A 20,233-nucleotide genomic window follows, 5' to 3' on the forward strand; every position below is an offset into this window, starting at 1 on the left:
TGTTTGAGTTGTGTAGCTAATGTTTTGATTTTGTCCCTTTCTTCTTTTTCAATGTGTGCATCTATTGCTATAAATTGACCTCTGAACATTGCCTTTACTGTATCCCAAAGGTTTTGATATGACGTGTTTTCATTCTTGTTTGATTCTAGGAATTTTTTGATTCCATCTTTGATTTCTTCTATTACCCAGTGGCTTTTAAGCAGGGCGTTATTCAGTTTCCTCATATTTGATTTTTTTTTTCCTTGCTCTTCCTGTTGTTAATTTCTACTTTGATGGCATTGTATTATCTCAATATTTTATATTTTGTTGAGGGTTGCTTTGCCTAATATGTGGTCTATTCTGGAGAACATTCATGTGTGTTGGAAAAGAATGTGTACTTTGCAGCTGTTGGGTGGAGTCTTTTATATGTGTCTATGAGGTCAAGTTGGCTGATTGTGGCCTTTAGATCTTCTGCATCTTTGTTGAGTTTCTGTCTAGATATTCTGTCCTTTACCAAGAGTGGTGTGTTGAAGTCTCCTACTATTATTGTGCAACTGTCAATTTCTCTTTTTTGGTGCTGTTAGAGTTTGTTTTATGTATTTTGAAGCCCTGTCATTGGGTGCATAGATATTTATTATAGTTATGTTTCATGATGGATTGTCCCTTTAATCATTATATAATTCTTTTTTTTTTTTTCTTTTATGGTGGATTGTGTATCAAAGTCTATTTTATCTAAGATTAGTATTGCCACTACTGCTCTTTTTGGGTGGCTATTTGTTTGATATATATATATATGTTTCCATCTTTTGATTTTTAATAAATTTATGTCTTTCTTCTAAGGTGTGTCTCTTGTAGACAGTATATTGATGAATCCTGTTTTTCTCATCCATTCTGTCACTCTCTGTCTTTATGGGTGCATTCAGGCCATTTATGTTCAGTGGAATTACCAATAGGTTTGAGTTTGTTGCTGTCACTTTGTAGTGCTCTTTTTTTTTTTTTTTTTGGTGCTGATGTTTTCTTTGTTCCTTTTACGCTCCTGTGCTGAATTCCTTTTTTTTGTGTGTGGATTTTTTTTCATTTCTTTTGTTTTTGTAGATTTTGTGTTTACTAAGACTTTGTTTTTCTTTATTCTGATGAGTATGTTTGTTAACTTTCTTTGTGGTTACCTTGAAATTTACCCATATCTTCCTGAGTTTGAACCAGTCTTCTATTACTTGGTATCGCCTTGACTTCCTCTCCATTTGAAAGTTGTATATGCATATAGTTTATTCCCTGTTTTATTGTTCTGACATTGTCATTTACAGATGAACCTCTCTGGTTCCCTGAAGTAAATATTTTAGTTTTGATTAATCCTTGAGAGTTCATTACTTAGTTGGCATCTGGCTAATGCAATCTCGCATCTTAGATTCAGGCTGTCATCAGATATTGTGGGTTCTCTAACTGAAGGACTCCCTTAATAATTCTTGTCAGTTTGGTTTGGTTTTTACATATTCCCTTAATTTTTGTTTATCTGGAAAATGGTAATTTCACATCATATTTGAGCGAGAGTTTTGCAGGACATATTATTCTTGGCTGGCAATTTTTTTCTTTCAAGATTTTATATATGTCATCCCTTTGCCTTCTTGCCTGCATGGCTTCTGCCAAGTAATCAGAGTTTAGTCTTATAGTTTCCCCTCTCCATGTGACTTTTTGTTTTTCTCAAGCTGCTCTCAGGATTCTTTCTTTGGCTTTAGTGAGTGTGATTATGACATGCGTTAGCGATTGTCTTTTGTGGTCTCTCCTATGTGGGGTTGTTGAGCTTCTTGGATGGTCAGCTTTTCATCTTTCATGATTTTAGGGAAGTTTTCTGTCAGGAATTCTTCAATGATCCTCTTTGTGTTTGTCATTTTCTACCCCTGTTCTGAAACTCCCATCACTTGGAAATTTTTGCCTTTGATTGTATCCCACGTCGTTCTCAGGGTTTCTTCATTTTTCTTCATTCTTTTCTCTGATTTTTCCTCAAAAAAAAAGTAGTATCTGAGGATTTGTCTTCAATTTCACTGATCCTGTGTCCCATTGTTTCAAACCTCCTCCTCAAACCTTATATGGCACTGTCCATTTCTGAAATCTTGTTGTTTACCTTTTGGGTTTCTAATTGCTGTTTTTGTATGATTTCTAGCTGTGAATTTATTTTGACATTTTGTTCCTATATTATTTCCCTGAATTCTTCCATTGTCTGTTTTTTTCCCTGATTTTACCAATTTTTTTCTCATTTTGCCTGTTTTTTCCTTCAATTCTTGGATATTCCTGAATATTAGAGATTTAGGTAGTTCCAATGCCTTTTCTTCTACTGGGAGGTCATCTGGTGTTTTACTTTGGACATCTACTGGAACCATCCTGTTCTTTTTTTTTTTTTTTTTTTAATGTGTTTTGATGTTGTCTGCTGCCTTCAGGAGATTCAGTAATTATTTTCTTCATTTATTGATTTTTTTTTGTTTGTTTCATCTTCCTTTTTTGTTTTAATTGGTTATGTCTGAACAGGCAGGCTGGGCATTCTTTGCCAGTTGCTTGTCCATGGGCATGATACTTCTCATCACCTTGTCCAATGGGCAGGGCCAGTTGCTCAGCTATGGTGCAGCAGGGGAGGTCCAATGGAGCAGAAGGGGCTGGGATGGGTCTTTTGTGGCACGTACTGGGACACAAACTGTGGGTCAGTGCATGGCAGGTTCCGGTCAACTGTACCTGTGCTGCTCGGGAGTGTGATGTTCTGTGCACAGTGCAGATAGGCAGGAGGAAGAGGAGAGGTTGTGATGTGTGGAGGTAAGTTGGTGTGGGGAAGAAGAGAAAGGGGAGAGAGAGTCAGGGGCCAAATAAAAAAGAAAAATTGCTGAGGGAGCATGCTGTTGGAGTGGAACAGACCCTGGTAAACTGTGTGCCAGTGGCTTTCTAGTTGGGTGGTGAGACACAGCCCATCAAGAAGGGACAGACATGGCACACACAGCTAGGTGGGCAAGAGTAAGGAAAGGAAGGAAGGGAGAGAGATAAGATACTAGATTAAAAAAAAGAGAAAGGCACATGTGGCCAAGTGGTTGGAGAAAGGAATGGAAGGAATGTAAAGAGGGACAGAAACTGGGAAAAAGAAAAGATGCCAGGTGGTGGGGAAGAAGGAAAGGAAGGAAAATAGAGAGAGACAGGAAGCCAAGAAAAAAAGAAAGACAGAAAATACCCCAAGGCAGCCCACTGGAAATGGGTCCCTAGGCCAGTGGCACTGCACAGCCTGTCAAGAAGGAGCAGAGATGGCACATAGCACCAGGTATTCAGGAGACAGAAAAGAAGGAAGGTGGAGAGAGACAAGAAAACAAGAAGAGAAGAGAAAAAAATGCCCCCAGGAAGCACACTGGTGTGGTGGCAGGGACCAGGAAAGTTGTTCCTCAACTGAGTGGCACTGCACAGCTTATCTAGAAGGACCAGAGATGGCACATGACACCAGGTGTTCAGGAGAAAAGAAGGGAAGGACGGTAGAGAGAGACAAGAAACCAAGACAGGAAAGAAGGAAAAAAAATCCTCAAGGGAGACCACTGGCGTGGTGGTGCAGACCAGAGAAATGGCTCCCAAGCTGAGCAGCACTGCACAGCCCATCTAGAAGGAGCAGAGATGGTACACAGAGCTAGGTATTCAGGAGACAGAAAAGAAGGAAGATAGAGACAAGAAATAGAAATCAAGAAATACAAAAAAGGAAAAAATAAAACAAACAAAAAAATCCCCCCAGGGAGCTCATTGACATGGTGGTGTGGACCAGGGAAGTGGTTCTCCAGCTGAGCGGTGATTTACAGCCTGTCAATAAGTAGTGAATATGGCACACGGAGCCAGGTGTTCAAGAGAAAGGCAAGGACAGAGGTGGGAGAGAGAGAAGAAACAAAATGAAGCCAAAAAAAGCAACAATGGCAACCAAAAAATGGCACTGAAGGAACCAGCCATTGTGGGCAGGGTGAATCCAAGAGGCAAGGAGCCAGCATCTCCCTGGCCAAGCAATTGTGGCCCACTGGGAAGTGGCAGAGGCTGAGCAGAGGGAAGAATGGTGGGGAATGGGAAAGCATGTATCACTGGTTTCCAGGTGTTCTGTTTCCTGCATGGAGCTCTGTGAAGCTGCCTTCCCATACTCCCTGTCTGCTGATCTTGGTGATTAAAGGCTCCAAAATGGTGAATCCTCACTGCATTAGCTGATATGGGACCTCTGTATCGCTCCTCTCTCTCTGTTCTCTGTCAGTTTCCTATTCCATTCGGTGCTTGGTTGAGTTCTTTAACCCTTCATTTGACACTTAGGGTTCCAGGACTTCATTTATCTCTGTTTTACTTAGTTTTTTGGGTCTTTGCTGTGGAGGGATAGCATGGTGCTTCTGTTTATGGTGCCATGTTGGCTCCTCCTAGGATCATTAATTTTTCATTACCGTATTCCTATTAAATGTCTCAATAGTAAAACTGAGATAGAATCTAGCTCTCAAAGTTAGTTATCATTGAGCTGGCTCTGACTCATGGCGGCCCCATGTGCAACAGAATGACATGTTGCCTGGTTCAGTGCCATCTTCGTGATTGTTGGTATTGCATATTCTGAGTGCCTTTCAACATAGGGGGCTCATCTTCCAGCACTATGTTAGACGATATTCTGCTGTAATCCATAGAGTTTTCATTGGCTAATTTTCGGAAGTATATCGCCAGGCCTTTCTTCTCAATCTTACATCTGGAAGATCTATCGAAATCTGTCTACTATACGTGATCCTGCTGGCATTTGAAATACTGGTGGCATAGTTTCCAACATCAAAGCAACACACAAGGCACCACAGTATGACAAACTGATAGATGGATGGTGGCTGGCTCTTATAGACACTGAATAAATTTTGTCCATCATTTACCCATTTGAAAAGGTCCCCAGATATTGGCAGAGTTGGATAGCTACAACATGGCTAGTGCCTATTCTGGTTTATTTCTCTTCATAAATGACAGAGTTTGTAGACTGACAGCATGGGCCAAATCTGGCACACAGGTTTATTTTGTTTGGCCCAAATTGTACATTTAAGAACAATTTAATTTATATTTTAAAAAGTGAGGATTTAATAAATCAACCTTGATATCCAGGTTCTCTTGAAAACATAGAGAATCTGTCTATAGGCTCACAACCCACTGGAGTTATCATATATCAGCAGGGCTGAAGTGGCAAACAAATGGCCAATTCAAATTTAGCAATTTGGGGAAGGTTTAATAAAGGGATTGTTTACAAATATGTGGACAATATGTAGGGAAACCACAAGGGAAAGAACAATATGCAGGAACTCAGGAGCTGATACCTCAGGGAGTGGCTATAGTCCTGAAGGAGCCAGGGAAGGGAGCAGTACTAGGACTCAGAGAGTGGGCACAATGGGGAAAAGCCCGTGTGACAGAGCTGTGACTTTTGGATGAAGAACACAGCCAGCCCACGGCAAGCCCTCAGGGAGGAAGCTGGAGGAGTAAGTATCTCAACTTCACCCTTCATTCCTCTGATTTCCTGCTAGTGTTCTGTATTGGCCAAATTAAACCAGAAGCTAGAAGCCATGGGAGCTTCTTGATGCAGTCCAAAAAGGTGAGTATTGAGGGGCACAGAGCAGGATTGAGAAGGATGGAGTGAGGTTCTGTGGGGGAGGCAAACAGAAGATATACAGAACAAGTAACTCACCCTGTAGACAGAGCTTATCTTCTACAGTTTGACACAGTCCTCAGCATTGCCTATAGATCCCCACACAAAGCCTGAATATCACTGGCCATTAATCATGATGTTGGCACTATGGTGGTTCTTATAGGACAGAACTGTTTCTCTCCCAATGCCTCTATCAAAAACAAGCAATGAAAGAGGACAAAATTCTTTAAGAAAACTGAAAGAGAATATATATATATTCTATTTGGTAGAAGAGAAATATTACTGTATGTATAATATATAAACACAATATTTCCTGGTCTTTTTTTTTTCCTTTTCTTTAATGCACATTGTCTGTTAAACTCATGAAGTCAAGTTTCTTCTTCTGATAAACCAAACGAAACGAAACCAAACCAAACCAAACCAAACCCATTGCCATTGAGTCAATTCTGACTCGTAGCAACCCTATGTGATTTTTTTTTGTATTGGGAAATTATCTTCCCAATCTTATTTGAGAGGATAATTTCAGGTAACTTTGTTTCACTATGGGAGCAGAAGGGTTAAGACCCTCCTGCACCCCACCACAGAAAAGCCAAGGTCATGTACCTGTCTTAAGCCCAGCCAATAGAGTTCTCTCTCCAGAGACTTTGACTCATGAGGGAGTAACTCAAGGGTAATAGTTAATTGCTGTTGCTTGCAATCAAGAACTTTGACTGAACTATTGTCCATACTCAGACAGGAGTACCATTAATAGATTTGGTGCTTAAATATACTTTTTGTCATTTGGAAAACTCTTTTAGCTCAACAGGCTGTGCAGATAGTAATAGAGGAATTGTTGCCTGAAGATGAACCCCCAGAAATGAGAGAACACTTGAGCATCCATCACCTTGCCAAGTTTGCAGGTAAAGCTGAAGGTTGTGACTGTGCTCTAGCCTACTCGAGGAGAATGTATACACAGCCTAATATTTTCTACAAGAAAACCGAATAAAAACTGTCACTGAATTAGAAAATAGATGCTTGTATTATGAAAGCCTGGATGACCTCCTCCCTGTAGTGTATTTTTGCTGGAAATGCCAAACCAAGAGATGTGCCACATTCTAACCTAATACTCAGCTATAGGAACCAACTGGCCTAGACATCACTTTTATTTAATATTAATTTTGTTTATTGGGTTTTATCTCAAGTGTTTTCATATTCTTTCCAAATATCAGAGGACAAATAACTTGGAACTCATAGCAGGCTTACCATCACTTAAATAATGCTCATCTCAACGGAATTCCATTGACTTGTTAGCAAACCTCCAAGTAGAGTGAGGATAATAACGGTTAGTATGTGTCAGACACTGTCCTAATGCTTAATTGCATTGTTTTAATCATTTTTTACAAACACGCTATGAAATAGATACTTCTATATTTTATAAACGAAGAATCTGAGTCTCAGCAAAGTTTATAACCTTGTTCAAGGTTATATAATTTAGCTCGTAATCTCAAGCAGGAGCCAGAATAATACACAGTCTCCAATGTATGGTGTATTCAAGTTACAATGAACCACGCTTAACAACTTTTTTTTTTTTATGTCTTATCATTAGCAATATGTACTCCATGCAACATTGCGACACAAAATTTGCCAATGTTATCATTCTCAGATGCAGTGTTTCCAATTCCCAAAGACAATAAAGGTTGGATTTATAAAGGCACTGATAATAAAAGGCAATAATAATGAAAACTAAAAAAAAAAAAAAAAAATTAAAAAAATGAGGTATTCAAATTATGTCAGAACCAATGTATGATGGAGAAGTCGTTAGGACAGAGTCCATGGTAAGTCAGGGACTACCTGTACATAGAGTCACTACAATAAACCATTATATATGTGACATGATTGTGGCGATAGAGGTTGCCTCAGCAGGCGTTTCGGAATTACCCAGGACCGACAAGTTGTCATTGAGTTGATTCCAACTTACAGGGATCTCCTGTGTGTTAGAATAGAAATGTGCTCCATAAGGTTTTCAGTGGCTGATTTTTGGAAGGAGATCACCAGGTCTTTCTTCTGAGGTGCCTCTGAGTGGACTCAAACCACCAGCTTTTTAGTGTGCAGCCAAGCGCTTAACCATCTGCATCACCCAGGGATGACATTTCAAAATTAGTAATAAGAGTAGGTAAAATTTGAGCCCTTATAATGTATCCAAAACAATGCTATACATTTCCTAGATGTAATACCACTTTGTTAGAAAAAAAAAAAATTGTAATTAATAGTCTATTCTGTCCATACTTCTGCCTTCTCAAAAAACTTAAGTCCTTAATTATCCCTTGTCTCTATTTTGTTTTTTAAATCTTTCCTTCTTTACTGGAGTCTTCATATCAGCTTTTGAATAAGTTCAAGTCTTTTCTGGCTTAGAAAATAAACAAAATAAAAACGACCTTTTTTCTCTTTACTTTCCCATCTGGCTATCATTGATATCACGTTCTTTATCTTTACTGTAAAATTCCTGTAAAGAGCTGTCCGTGTTATCTGTCTTAATTTTCTAACCCCCCATTCACTCCTCAGTCCATTTGTGGAGATGGGTTTCCCAGGCCCTCTTCAAGAAAGGACTTGATGCCCAGCTGAGGGGACTGGGGTTCACCAACAGCCCTCAGCTGTTTGCTCCTTCAGTGTCTGCCCCAGCTGCAGAATCAACTTGCTTATGAATGAGGTCATGCCCTTCTGAGGGTGGCCCATATACGATGATGAACAGGGTGGGGGTAAAAAAATTCTGGGCATTTGGCCTGATGGGGGATCACTCTGATGGGCAGCATTTACTCCAGAGGTCCCCATCTGATTTGCTGAAGCTTTGTCAAGCCTGTCTCGAAGTTCAGCTTCTTCCTCTGCTCAATCCCTCTTCCCTTCCTTTCACAGATTCTATTTCCTAACTTCAAATTCAAGCTCACATCTGCTTTCAGAGAACCCAACTTTGACACCACTGTAATCAGCTTTGTCTCAACTGTTGCAATGAATCTTTCTAAATTCACCAATGCTGTACGTGTTGGTGTAATCCAGGCTTTCTGGAGTCAACGAGGCTAGATGAATCCAGAAACTATTGCCTCAGTATGATCTTTAAACCGTAAACCAAAAATATCTCCTGAAGTCTTCTTTAAACCAAACAATAATTTAATTAGGAAAAAATGTCTGCCTTAAGCATTGTGCTCTTTTCAAAAACTACCTGGGATCAAACTGACAATCGCAACTCGAAAAGGTTAGACAGGAAACCCAGGGGGCAGTGAGTTTATGTTAATGGTGGAGGAACAATTCAAAAAGGAGAGCAAGAATGGTTGAATGTAATCAGTGTCACTGAATTGTACATTCAGAAATTATTGAATTGGCATATGTTTTGCTGTGCATATTCTCAACAATAACTTTAAAAAAAGAAAAAAATGATTCACATGTTGATAAACCCATTAGGCATTTTTTCAGCCATTGATTTACTTAACCTCCTATGGTATTTGAAAGACTAAGAAAAAATTACAGAGGCAGTCCACAGGATTAACATATTCCTTGCAGACTCATCACCCACTTATTCATTCATTATCAAAATATAATGAAAGGCTTTTAGGTGTCAAAAACCATGTAAAGTATAGGAATAGAAGTGCAGGTAATACAGGACCCTTACTTCCTGGGAGCTCTGTTTAATGTTTCATTCGACATGGGGAGTGATAGAGCAGGAGCAGAGTAACTCCCTGGTTTCTAGTTTGAGTGACTGGATGAAAGATGTCGCTGACATAGAATCTAAGTGGCAAAGAGGATGAGTTCGGTTTTGAATCTCATGACTTATAGGTACTTGTGGGATATACACAGAGATGACCTAAAACTAATAGCAGAGACCAACTTGTAAGTTGAAGAGTGAATATAACTTGAGAATATGGCAAATGGTGAGTAGGGACCAGAGGTTTCCAAATCTGGGCATCAAACTCATATTTAGAGCTAATTAAAAATGGATTCCAAAGTTCCTTCCTCAGAGATTCTGGTTCAATTGATCTGAGGAGGAACACGTGTATTTTTACAAACTCTTCAGCTGTACTGTGTTCAGTAAATCTAGAAAGCAGACATCCAGATAGAGTGAAACATAAGAATTTTATTCAGAAAACCCAAGTGCAAAATGAAATGGGGAGTGAACCACAGAAAACTAGGGGAGCCATCAGACTACAATGCACATCTCATGCCAGTGAAGAAGAGAGGGAGGGATGCTTGGTGGAAGCTCCCCAAAGTGCTATGTGGAGTAAGGAAGTTCAGCAAGGCTGTTGGGGAGTCCTCAAACCAAAGTTGGCCACTACAGGGATTCTGATCTTCCAGGAACAGGCCTGCCTTAGTATATCTGTAGTGCCCAATCACTGGCTGGAAGCAGCCTGCGGGAAACGTGGTCTTGGCACAAACGTGGTGATGGATTTCAGAGTGAAGTGCCTGTGGCCTTTGGTCAATGAAGCACCCCCATAGTTGGAGGACTGCAAGGCAAATTCTCTTGGCTTCCACCTGTACCCTACTATTTTAAGACAATGGGGTGAGAAATGGAAAATAAATATGGGCTGTAGTTAGAGAGGTATCTGGGTTCAAGGCAAAGCTTTGCCTTGTTTATCAAACAGGAGAATCTCTAGCATGTTTGTAAGTCTAGAGGAAGGAATTTGCACAATGGAAGAAGTTAAAGATAAAGGAGCACAAGAAAACAAAAGAAAGGCAGAGGGAGGAGCAGAGAGACCAAAGACAGAGGGAGAGGAGAGAGATGGAGGGAGGGAAGGAGAGAATAAAAATGAGTGACTGAATGAACGAATGAAGGAATTGCGAAGGAAGACTTCAGAGGAGGCAGGAAGAAATTGGGTCAAGCAGTTCTGACTTTGAACTGGCAGAGTGACACTTTATTCTCTGGGATAGTGTCTGGATATGGGTCGAGATTGAAAGCTGTAGGGAGCTGCATTTGGTCATCTCAATTTCTATTCTATCACAAAATAGGTGCCAAAGATATTAGGGCACCAATGGAAAGTTTGGCCTTGAACAGGAGGTACCCTATCCTCTGAGACTAAAGCAAAAAGCAGTAAGGATGGGTGCAGAGAAAGACTTTTGTAGACATGGGATCAAGCTAAGGAAGAGAAAGGCAGATGGCCTCAAATTTTTTTTTTTCAATAAAGTAGCTGAAGGTATTATTTATTTGTAGTTCTTCTCACATGACAATGTCCATACATAAAACTATAACAACCATAATATTAGGGTATTCAAATTGATATTTAAAAAATGTTCTATGTTAAGACAATCATCTATTACATAAATCTTTCATAGGTATGTGTATGTCTGTTTATTGGTATAAACCTAAACTCTAAAATTTTCTCTTGATTTAATTTGGAGTTACTAAAACTGACATGGTATTGAATTTATGCTATTCCCCAACCAAAAAAAAAAAGTACTGGAAATATACTGCCAGTATATTATGTGTGTTTGCTGCCATTTAACAAACAATAAACACTTTTGATCATGTAATTTTATCTGGGATTAAAAGAAATTAATCATATAGGCATATACTCAGCTCTATCAAAAAGTAGACAAAAATGTTTTGTAATTGGAGGGGATCTTTGAAATCAGTGATTTCTATCTGGTGGCCTGAGACCCCCAGAATCTATAAATTATGCAATTGTAGCTGATGAGCTATTTTCAGATTTCAGAGCACCTAATGGAAATCCCACTTTATCCATATGAAGGCTTTGAGTTCCTTTACAATTATTTGAATTCAGTGGGCAATTCTTCAGAAGTGCCAGTGGGCCTTTGCAATATTAAAACATAGGTAATGCATGAATCATTATTTAATCAACATGTTTAAAAAAAAAATAGACAAAAGATTCCAAAACATGGGGTGGAGAATCAAAAAAAAAAAAAGAAAAAAAAATCATTACCGTCCAGTTGATTCCAACTCAGTGACCCTATAGGACAGAGTAGAACTGCCCCACAGGGTTTCCAAGGAGTGCCTAGTAGATTTGAACTGCTGACCTTTTGGTTAGCAGCCATAGCTCTTAACCACTATTCCACCAGGGTTCCCATGGGGTGGAGGGGGAATTATAAAAATTTGAGGTAATTGGTAGAGAAAAAGTTGGGAAAAACTTAGTCTAATCATGTAATTTACAGATGAAGAAACAGAGGATAAATAATTTACCCAATATCACAACATAGTTTGTTCGTAGTGAAGCCAGTGGTAGGATTTGCTCATTTTATATTTTGGAAGTTGTAAAAAAAACTTACCTAACATGTTATTTTCTTGGGTATTAGGGTTTTTTTTTTTTTTTTGCATTTTGTACCATGGTATTTAGTGTTCTCAGTATCTGAAACCCAAATGATTCATGTTTTGTTTTTGGGTTACTTTGGGAATGAGTGTATATCCATAGGGAACATCAATAATCTAAACATTGGGATTTATTAATTAATTTGTACTCCCTCTGTTGGCCAACTTTCCATTAAAGTGTTTAAAAAACAAAACAAAACTTCTGTATAGGTAATTTGCAAAGAAAAAAAAAAAAAAGCAAACCTTTAAGAGTCTTCATAGTAATGATGTACCATAAAACCAGCCACTGCTGTCGAGTCAATTCTGACTCATAGTGACCCTATAGGACAGAGTAGAACTGCCCCATAAAGTTTCCAAGGGGCTCCTGGCAGATTTAAACTGCCGACTTCTTGGTTAACAGCTGTAGCACTTAACCACTACAACACCAGGGTTTCCATACCATAAAAGGCTAGTTAATTTCAAGGTCCATTCTTCCATTTTTCATAGTTTTCGGGTAGCCCTCATTCATATCTACTCTAGTTACAAGAGTACTTTAAACAGAGTACAGAATTAAATTTTTATCGTATGATTCTGCTGAAAGAAAACTTATTTTAGACTATTCTACAGTTTTATGTTAGATGTACCTACTTAATGTACAAAATTTTTATCAAATAATTAACTTACATTCAAAATTAACAAATAGGGACAAACTTTATACAAAAGGTTTGCTACTACTGTAATAATAATACTAAAAAACTCTAAGTAGGAGATAAGACAGCTCTACCTTTTTAAAGGTTGATGATCCATATAATAGAGAAATCAGATACTACTGTAATTAGAGGTATAAATAATAGCTTTCCTTCTTGCGGAATGTTTTAAAATTTTCTTCTTATATTTCTTCCATATATTTCTTTAGACAGGACAATCATTGTTTCTCAGATGATTTCCTCTTGGTTTAAGGAGGGTTGGGAAATTATCAATTGATGGCCCAAAAGAAGTACCTTCATAATTGTAGCCAAGGCAGAAATGGGTTATTTAATAACTCTTATATTTCATTAATGCAGTCTTCTGAGATGTTTATTAAGCAGAGAGATCACTTTCCAGGTCCAAAATTTCAAAACTTTATAATTTGAATTTAAAAACAAATGGTAATAAGTAGATTTGGGCATTCATTTTCTATGATACCCAATAATATGCCAGTCAAGACTCAGACTTCATTTGGCACATAATGAACATAGTAGAATGATCAAATATGAGTGCTAATCATTGTCATAGATGCAACCTAAAAGAAAAAAAATTTAAAGGGAGTTATAACATATTTGGTTATAACATATTTAATATTTAATACAGTTACATAAATCACATACTCTCTAAGTGTTCCAAGGTTGGAAACGTGGGTGAGTACTTACATACTCTCCTGGTTTCATTATAAAAGAAGTAAAACTCGTTCACTTTATGATGAACTAGTTAAGTGGAAGATGATACAGGTACACCCCACTTTTCGAAAGTTCACTTTCTGCCACTTCACTTTTACGAAAGACCTACATTAGTACCTGTTTTCATTAACCGAGAGAAATCTGAAGAGGATTTTCACTATTATGGAAAAAGACGAAAGGCAAAAATAATGTCCAGCTTTTGTTTTGCAGCGATCCCTTAAAGAGGCAGCGCGCCCCCGAGCAGCAGCCAGACTGGTGTCGCCAAGCTCCTTCCCCGGGAACTACACTCAGCATCCCAGTATAAAGAGGGGATAGCGATGAACTGTATCTGTGAGCATCTATGCTTTATCTCGATTTATTTCGTATGATTTGATAGGTTATTTTTCGGTCTAGGAACGCTCAAAAATTTTTCCCATGTACATTAATGGTAATTGCTTCTTCGCTTTACACCGTTCCGGCTTAGGAAGGGTTTCATAGGAATGCTTTCCTTTCAGATAGCGGGGGAAACTTGTCTACTTAACTTCCATTGTTGAGTGTACAATTTTAGCAAAGTTTCTGGCCAGATTTATTCTCTGTCCAAATGATGATTATTTTATTTTACATTTAATTAAATGCAATTTGGTGTAGTTCTTCTCAGTAAGGTTGAAAATATTAAATAATAGCAAGAGTCCTAAGTTTAAAAGAAGATGAAAAGGCAACATTAATTAACACTATATTTCAGTTGAGATAATTTTTTAGAGCATAATTTAGAAATATACTACATAATGCTTAGAGGATACTAGTTCATACCACAGGTACACACAGTTTTTTGAATAAAAGGAAAATTCTTATAAGATTCATAGTACAATGAAAAACTTATCATCTATTTTTTATACATCTATGTTCAAAGAAAATAAATGAGTTTCTTTCTTGTTTTCCAGTCGTATGTGAAATGGTTTTTCTTTCCGTTATATCAGGGCATGTACTTTTCCTGAGATTTCCAAGTGATTCGAATTCTGATCAGTTTGGAAGGCTTTAATCAAACCAATAAGCTATTTTTAGTATTTGGGAAAACAAGGTAGCGAGTTCACTGTCACTGTTGTCGGTGGTGGCTGTCATAGAGACTTACCGTCAGCAATGTCATCATAGATCTCTCCATCACTGTAAAGGTAGAAAATGATCTTTATTTTAAAGAAAATATCTTCTTAACAGCAAAACAATATATAGATGAAAAGAGTAATCATATGATTTTGTATAACAGAATTAAGGCATTTAAGGGTGAGAACTTACATGTGACGCATTTACAAGTGAAAAAAAAATTTATATTCATCTGTATCTTCTTTCGTTAGGTTAATCTAACCTTCTCTTTCATGCTAAAACAAACCCATGTCTTATTCATCTTTGGACCCTTAGTACAGACCCGGCACACAGCTGTGCTCAGTAAGAAGTGTTTGTTGAACCGAACTAACTGAATGCCAATCATGGCGCAATACCCTATTGGGGGCCTTAATCCAAATCTGTAACAATTTCTTTACATTCATTAATAGAAGATTTATACTTCCAGTTGAGCTTCAAATGTTGAATTAAACACAATAGAAATGGCTGCATCATTTTCGCATGTTTCCAATTATATACACATTAATTCTAAAATGTATAGATAATGATAACTAGATTAGTAGCCAAAATATGGGTATTATGGTGACATTTATGCTATATAATTCTAAAAAATATTTATGATTATAGGCAGCATCCATTATGGTAGTTTTAGCTACTTTAACACATTTTAGCTTTTGCTTGGCCCTGCATCTTTGTGACACATTCTACTCAACAAACAGAGTCCCTCCTATGGACATATGTACATATAAACCCATTAACCCCACTGCTGTTGGGTTGATTCCAACTCATAGCAACCCTATAGGACAGAGTAGAACTGCCCCATAGAGCTTCCAAGGAGCGCCTGGTAGATCCAAACTGTCGATCTTTTAGTTAGCAGTCATAGCACTTAACCGCTACGCCACCAGTGTTTCCTATGTGGGAGATATAAATATGAGTAATTTTTTTTTTTTAAGCCACAGGCTATAATTTCAAGCATTTTATAATCAAACGGGATAGAGAGTGACATCTTATATATGTAATTAAAATAGAAAGTATTATAAATATTAACATAACCTTGAACTTTATGATAGAGTTTAAAGTTCAAAACTGTAAGGTGGCTTTGTCCTTTAGACCAGACACACTTTTGGTTCGTGCTCTATCTTTGAGCTTTTATTAAGAAGCCAGCATCAGGTCGTTCAAAGTGCTGTCAGTTATTCCAGATGCTATGAGTTCCCTATGTCTTCTATTTTGATCTTTTCCCGAAGATTAAGGGGGATTTGGCTAATGGAAGTTTTACACAAATGCAGAGGACAGATTTTCTCATTATTCATTCAGTGGACACTTATTAAGTATTCACTTCAATTGGTGGTGAACCAATACTGCTTAGAGTATACTGCCTAAATCATTGCTTAATCATCTTGTAATCATCACTGATGAAGATATTGTCCCATTATTTGCCACACATGCTTTACTTGAAATTTGTATCATTCGTGGAACAAAACCTATTAAAAATTCCTATGCTTACCACCATGATCAATGTTCTTAGGGAAACAAAAGTATTATGATTATTTTTCCTTTGACTCTACGAGTTTGCTTTCAGAGCACTTACCAGCATTGATCTGTCTCTTTTTGACTGGTGTCAGGATGTCCATGGATACATTGTTTGGGAATCCTGCATGATTCTTTCATTATGCTGATTTCTGTCAGCTGGTATATGACCTAACCTTTGAGTTCATTTCCAAAACTGATTTATGTGTAAGAGAATCTTATAATGTTTCAGGGGACTCCAATTCACACTGGTACCAGGCTGTGACAGACTGTGACAACACCTCATTCATAAGAATAGAAGAATCATTGACTACTATCTTTTCTGGCATACTTCCAAAAAAGGCAACTTAATACTCTACTATGCCCGGTATGAGTGGAGAAAAGCCCTCAATTAAGGGCCAAACAATAAACTGTTAATAGGGGGATTTTTTTTTTAGGGGGATTAGCAACTACTGTGTAGACACTAATTGGTCCCTCATTAATTCAATTCCACCAACCGCATTAATCAGCAAGTGAAATGCAAAGTATTAATGAAAGCATTAGTGGCTTCGACCTGTCTGTCTACAATATTTGCTGAGTGGAGAGCCCAACAGATATTATATCTATGAACTGTATAATCATAAATGGAAAGGGCTTCTTGTCTATTGAAGAGTGGCACTTTATGAAAACCTAAACATTATTATGAGTACTAGCATATTGACATTAATATAGCATATTGTTTTAAAATGTGTTTTAGATAGTTCAATAAGTTATATTATGTAAACTATATTAGGAATTATTCTTAAAGAAAAGCACAAAATTCTTTTTTACAAATATAGCTTTAGAAGGAAATGAACTTACGTGTCCACCAAGTAACTCCGAAGGACATAACCATCTATGAAGGAAAGAGGAAAAAAATGCATTAATATACAGGATAATACACAGGATAATATACTATCTAGGAAGGAAAAATTAAAGAAATTATATTAATATTAAAAACTCACTGCTGTTGAGTCGATTCGGACTCATAGCGACCCTATAGGACAGAGTAGAACTGCCGCATAGAGATTCCAAAGAGTGCCTGGTGGATTCGAACTGCCGACCTTTTGGTTAGTAGCTGTAGCTCTTAACTACTACGCCAGCAGAGTTTCCATATTAATATACAGCATTGAAATATCTTTAATATTTCTTTTAATAATTGAAATACAAAGATATTGAATCTATCTGGGTATTACCCATTTTTCTTATTTTTATCCATTGTTCTCTCTGTACTCTCTTCTGACTTTTTTCTCCTCCTACATGTCTCTTTTTACTTCCATTTTGCAATTTCCTTCCTTTCACATTAAAGAAAACAAGGAAAACAATAACAAACTTTCTTTTCTTAGCTACTGCAAGTCATAGCACAGGGTTCTTTCAAATTTTAATCTGTTTCTTCAGGGTGTTACTCACATGACCTAGTTCTAAGAAGAATTAAGTAAGTAGAGTTTCCTCCAAGTCCCTGGGTGGTGCAAAAGGTTAAGTGCTTGACTATTAGCCAAAAATTGGTGGTTCAAATCTACTCAGAGGCACCTTGGAAGACACGCCTGGCTATCTGCTTTCAAGAACTGCACACATTGGATTGCCATGAGTCAGAATCAACTCAGCTGCAACCGGTTTGGTGTTTACTTTTTAGTATCTCTCATTACAAAAGTAGTTTACAGGTACTTAATATACTATCAGAACTAATACTAGACAGTAATTCAAAGCTATACATAAAAAAGAAAGATCCCTAATAAAGGAAAATGCATGGACAAGTACAAGAGGTACTAACAAAGTGTTCACGTCTGATAATTCTAAATGTTTTGTTCTTCATGTTTTTTAAATAGCAAACATACAAAAATCAAAGATAAAATTATGCAACAGGGCAAATGAAATATAAAGATGTAATTAGTGATAACAACAAAAGTGGGGGGTGGACAGTAATGGTATAAATGTGGAATTTCTTACGTTACTAAAGTTAAGTTGATACCAACTTACCCTAGAATATTATATACGTTAAGCTGTTCGTCATGGATTGAATTATGCCTCCCTTCCCCCCGCAAAATGTCTGTATCAATCTGGCTGGGCCATGATTTCCAGTATTGTGTGGTTGTGCTCCATTTTGTGATTGTAATTTTATGTTACAGAGGATTAGGGTGGGATTGTAACAACCTTACCCGGGTCGCATTCCTGATCCAGTTTCCCTAGGGTGTGGCCTGCATCACCTTTTATCTCTCAAGAGATAAAAAGGAAATGGAAGCAAACAGAGAGTTGGGGACTTCATACCACCAAGAAAGCAGCACTGGGAGCAGAGTGCTTCCTATGGACCTAGGGTCCCTACACCTGAGAAGCTCATCGACCGGGGAAAGACTGATGACAAGGAATCTTCCTCCAGAGCTGACAGAGAGAGAAAGCCTTCCCCTGGAGCTGACCCACTAAATTTGAACTTGTAACCTATTTGACTGTGAGAGAATAAATTTCTCTTTGTTAAAGCCATCCACTTGTAGTATTTCTGTTACAGCAGCAGTAGATAACCAAGATACTGTTCAATGTAATATTTATGGTAACCACCAAGAAAATATATTAAAACACACACACACACACAAAAGGAAAGGAGAAAGGAACCAAAAAGGCTCACTACAATAAACCAACAAAACACAAAAGCAAGAAGTAGTAAAGATCAAATACAAAGGAGGCTTAAGACACACAAAAAACAAATAACTAAATGGCAGAAGAAGGTCACTTCTTATCAATAATTACAGTGAATGTAAATAACTAAATATGCCCAAAAAAGGCAGACATGGCAGAATGGATTAAAAAAAAACATGATCTAACTAAACGCTGTTTGCAAGAGACACACTTTAAACTCAACGACACAAATAGGTTGAAAGTGAAAGGACCAAAAAATATTATACGCAGATAATAACTAAAAGAGAGGTGGGGTAGTAATCTTAATAGCAGACAAAGTAGATTTTAGACAAAATCTGTTAGAAGAGACAAAGATGGACATTAGTCATCCGTTTATATACTATGTGTTGCTGTTGAGTTGATTTGGACTCATAGTAACCCTATAGGAGAGAGTAGAGCTGCCCCTTAGGGTTTCCAAGGAGTACCCTGTAGATTTGAACTGCTGACCTTTGGTTAGCGGCCGGACTCTTAGCCACTACCCTACCAGGGTTTTCATTTATATAGTGATAAAAGGGCCAATTAATCAAGAAGATTTAACAGTCATAAACATATATGCACCCAACATCAGGGCACCTAAATATGTAAAGCAAACACTGATAGAATTGAAGCAAGAAACAGGCAGTATTACAATAATAGTTGGAGACTTCAATATACCACTTTCAGCATTGGACAGAACATCTAGAAAACAGATCAACAAGGAAAGAGAGAACCTGAACGATACTGTAAAACAACTAGACAACACACATATACAGAACATTCCACCCCAAAACAGCACAATATAATTCTACTCCAGTGCACATGGATCATCCTCCAGGACAGACCACATGTTAGATCAAAAAGCAAATTTTGATACCTTTAAAAAGACATGAAATCATACAAAGTATTTTCTCTGATCACAATCGAGTGAAGCTAGAAATAAATGACAGAAAAAACCCTGGAAAATACGCAAACATATGGAAATTAAACGGCACACTACTAAACTACCAGTGTGTCAAGGAAAAAATCAAAAGAGAAATCACAAATTTCCTAGAGCCAAATGAAAATGAAAGCACAACATATCAAAACTTATGGGATGAGCAAAGGTTACTCATAGGGAAAATAGAGCAATAAATGCCCACATAAAAAAGGAGGGAAGATCTCAAATTAACAGCCTAACTTGACAAATCCAGGAACTAGAAAGAGAAGAGCAAACTAAGCCTAAATCTACCAGAAGAAAGGAAATAGGAAAGATCAGAGCAGAAATAAAATCAAAAATAGAAAAATAATGGAGATAATAAAACCAGAAGTTGGTTCTTTGAAAAGATCAATGAAACTGACAAACCTTTAGCTAGACTGACAAATAAAAAAGGAGAAAAGATGCAAATAAACAAAATAAGAAATGAAAGAGGGGATGTTACAACTGACCTGACAGAAATGAAGAAAACTATGACAGAATATTACGAACAACGCTGTGGCAACAAAGTAGATAAACAAGATGAAATGAACAAATTCTTAGAAGCATACAACCTACCCAAACTGACTCAAGGGGAAATAAAAATTCTCATCAGATCCACAAGTGAAGAGATTGAATCAGTGATCAAATCTTGCTCTCCGCCCCTC

At 37.5% G+C, this 20,233-nt stretch overlaps 1 protein-coding gene across 6 annotated transcripts in view; it reads right to left on the minus strand.

The window, feature by feature from the left end:
• Positions 1-659: 659 nt before the first annotated feature.
• FYB1 (FYN binding protein 1) overlaps positions 660-20,233 on the minus strand; it is a 193,421-nt gene continuing 173,847 nt past the window's right edge. For 4 of the 6 annotated variants that reach the window (XM_064271472.1, XM_064271470.1, XM_064271462.1 and 1 more), the window contains 3 exons: positions 16,790-16,823; positions 14,436-14,467; positions 10,937-13,173 (listed from right to left, as the gene is read on the minus strand). In XM_064271472.1, the coding sequence (XP_064127542.1) occupies positions 13,151-13,173; positions 14,436-14,467; positions 16,790-16,823 (89 nt within the window). In that variant the 3' untranslated portion in view covers positions 10,937-13,150. Of the gene's footprint in view, positions 5,817-7,583; positions 7,734-10,936; positions 13,174-14,435; positions 14,468-16,789; positions 16,824-20,233 lie in introns of those variants that run through there. The other 2 variants (XR_010318406.1, XR_010318408.1) reach the window with 2 other exon arrangements.

The sequence above is a fragment of the Loxodonta africana genome, chromosome 2 (genome assembly GCF_030014295.1).
Source record: "Loxodonta africana isolate mLoxAfr1 chromosome 2, mLoxAfr1.hap2, whole genome shotgun sequence".
In the NCBI taxonomy this organism is placed as follows: Eukaryota; Metazoa; Chordata; class Mammalia; order Proboscidea; family Elephantidae; genus Loxodonta; species Loxodonta africana.